Source organism: Schistocerca cancellata, chromosome 11 (genome assembly GCF_023864275.1).
Source record: "Schistocerca cancellata isolate TAMUIC-IGC-003103 chromosome 11, iqSchCanc2.1, whole genome shotgun sequence".
NCBI classification, from domain to species: Eukaryota; Metazoa; Arthropoda; class Insecta; order Orthoptera; family Acrididae; genus Schistocerca; species Schistocerca cancellata.
The window spans coordinates 48749811-48752855 of record NC_064636.1 but is presented as its reverse complement, the minus strand read 5'-3'; the positions used below and the strand labels follow the sequence as shown (position 1 = coordinate 48752855).

The 3045-nt window shown below is 56.6% G+C and overlaps 1 protein-coding gene across 1 annotated transcript; it reads right to left on the bottom strand.

The window, feature by feature from the left end:
- Positions 1–283: 283 nt before the first annotated feature.
- LOC126108176 (uncharacterized) lies at positions 284–2482 on the bottom strand. Its single transcript, XM_049913417.1, has 2 exons — positions 1019–2482; positions 284–874 (listed from the first exon to the last, which is right to left on the bottom strand). The coding sequence occupies exons 1-2, from the start codon at positions 2480–2482 to the stop codon at positions 284–286; spliced, it is 2055 nt and encodes a 684-aa protein (XP_049769374.1).
- Between the last annotated feature and the right edge of the window lie 563 nt (positions 2483–3045).

Sequence of the window (3045 nt, the reverse complement as noted above, 5' to 3'; positions counted from 1 at the left end):
TGTGCAGCACGACTTTGCAAGATGTGCTTTACCATAGGTGTGCTTTCCATTCATGGTGAGCTGTCTGCTCTGCTCACATGAAACACTGATCTCTGAACGTATGTTCATCTACCAACGGGTCTTTTTCTTAAATGTATGAACTCACATTCTCTAATTTTTTTTATAAAGAATGACATACCCACAAGGTGAACTGAGTAAATTATCTTGCTGCATTGACATGGTTTGCAGTCCTTACACATCATGATGTCCACACAGATCTCGTCACTTCTTAGAAGTTATGAACTCAGACTAGGCTGTTTTCTCTGTGCGTGCAGCCTACACAAGGAGTGCAGCCTTCGCAAGGACTGCAGTCTTCACAAGATGTGCTGTCCTCACAAGGTGTGCTGTCTTCAAAAGGTGTGATGTCTTCAAAAGGTGTGCTGCCGTGGCACGGCGTGCTGCCTTCGCATGGAGTGCAGCCTTCCCATGGAGTGCTGCCTTTGCACAGAGTGCTGCCTTTGCACAGAGTGCTGTCTTCGAAGGGAGTGCTGACTTTGGAGGGAGTGCAGAGTTCACAGGGAGTGTAGCCTTCGGACAGAGTGCTGTCTTTGCACGGAGTGCTACCTTTACAGGGAGCGCTGCCTGCAGCAGGGAGTGCTGCATTCGCAGGGAGTGCTGCCTTCGCAAGGAGTGCTGCCTTAGCACAGAGTGCAGCCTTCGCACGTAGTGCTGCCTTCGCCCGGAGTGCTGCCTTCACAGGGAGTGATGCCTTCACAGGGAGTGCTGCCTTCACAGAGAGTGCTGCCTTCACAGAGAGTGCTGCCTTCACAGAGAGTGCTGCCTTCACTGAGAGTGCTGCCTTTGCAAGGACTGCTGCCTTCGCAAGGAGTGCTGCCTTCGCACAGAGTGCAGCCTTCGCACGTAGTGCTGCCTTTGATCAGAGTGCTGCCTTCGCAAGGAGCGCTGCCTTCGCAAAGAGTGCTGCCTTCGCAAGGAGTGCTGCCTTCGCAAGGAGTGCTGCCTTCGCAAGGAGTGCTACCTTCGCAAGGAGTGCTGCCTTTGCACGGAGTGTTGCCTTTGCGCGGAGTGCTGCCTTCGCACCGAGTGCTGCTTTCGCAAGGAGTGCTGCCTTCGCAAGGATTGCTGCCTTCGCAAGGAGTGCTGCCTTCATAAGAGGTGCTGCCTTTGCACGGGGTGCTGCCTTCGCAAGAAATGCAGCCTTTGCACGGAGTGCTACCTTCACACAGAGTGCTGCCTTTGCACGGAGTGCTGCCTTCGCACCGAGTGCTGCTTTCGCAAGGATTGCTGCCTTCGCAAGGATTGCTGCCTTCGCAAGGAGTGCTGCCTTCATAAGAGGTGCTGCCTTTGCACGGGGTGCTGCCTTCGCAAGAAATGCAGCCTTTGCACGGAGTGCTACCTTCGCACAGAGTGCTGCCTTTGCACGGAGTGCTGCCTTCGCACCGAGTGCTGCTTTCGCAAGGAGTGCTGCCTTCGCAAGGATTGCTGCCTTCGCAAGGAGTGCTGCCTTCATAAGAGGTGCTGCCTTTGCACGGGGTGCTGCCTTCGCAAGGAATGCAGCATTTGCACGAAGTGCTACCTTCGCATAGAGTGCTGCCTTTGCACGGAGTGCTGCCTTCGCAAGGACGGCTGCCTTTGCAAGGAGTGCTGCCTTAGCAAGGAGTGCTGCCTTCGCAAGGAGTGCTGCCTTCGCAAGGAGTGCTGCCTTCGCACGGAGTGCTACCTTCACAGGGAGTGCTGCCTTAGCAAGGAGTGCTGCCTTCGCAAGGAGGGCTGCTTTTGCAAGGCGTGCTGCATTCGCTAGGAGTGCTGCTTTCGCAGGGAGAGCTGCCTTCGCAAGGATTGCTGCCTTCGCAAGGACTGCAGCCTTCGCAAGGAGTGCTGCCTTTGCACGGAGTGCTGCCTTTGCACGGAGTGCTGCCATTGCACGGAGTGCTGCCTTTGCACGGAGTGCTGCCTTTGCACAGAGTGCTGCCTTTGCACGGAGTGCTGCCTTTGCACGGAGTGCTGCCTTCGCACGGAGTGTACCCTTCGCACGTATTGCTTCCTTCGAATGGAGTGCTGCCTTCGCATGGAGTGCTGCCTTCACAAGGAGTGCTGCCTTCGCTAAGAGAGCTGCCTTCACAATACGTGCTGCCTTCCCAAGGGGTGCTGCCTTCGCAAGGAGTGCTGCCTTTGCACGGAATGATGCCTTCGCAGGGAGTGCAGCCTTCGCAAGGAGTGCTGCCTTCGCAAGGAGTGCTGCCTTCGGAAGGAGTGCTGCCTTCGGAAGGAGTGCTGCCTTCGCAAGGAGTGCTGCCTTCGCAAGGAGTGCTGCCTTCGCAAGGAGTGCTGCCTTCGCAAGGAGTGCTGCCTTCGCAAGGAGTGCTGCCTTTGCACGGAGTGTTGCCTTTGCACGGAGTGCTGCCTTCGCACCGAGTGCTGCTTTCGCAAGGAGTGCTGCCTTCGCAAGGATTGCTGCCTTCGCAAGGAGTGCTGCCTTCATAAGAGGTGCTGCCTTTGCACGGGGTTCTGCCTTCGCAAGAAATGCAGCCTTTGCACAGAGTGCTACCTTCGCACAGAGTGCTGCCTTTGCATGGAGTGCTGCCTTCGCACCGAGTGCTGCTTTCGCAAGGAGTGCTGCTTTCGCAAGAATGCTGCCTTCGCAAAGAGTGCTGCCTTCGCACGGAGTGCTGCCTTTGGAAGGAGTGCTGCCTTCGCAAAGAGTGCTGCCTTTGCAAGGAGTGCAGCCTTTGCAAGGAGTGCTGCCTTTGCAAGGAGTGCTGCCTTCGCAAGGAGTGCTGCCTTCGCAAGGAGTGCTGCCTTCGCACGGAGTGCTACCTTCACAGGGAGTGCTGCCTTAGCAAGGAGTGCTGCCTTCGCAAGGAGGGCTGCTTTTGCAAGGCGTGCTGCATTCGCTAGGAGTGCTGCTGTCGCAGGGAGTGCTGCCTTCGCAAGGATTGCTGCCTTCGGAAGGACTGCTGCCCTCGCAAGGAGTGCTGCCTTTGCACGGAGTGCTGCCTTTGCACGGAGTGCTGCCTTTGCACAGAGTGCTGCCTATGCACGGAG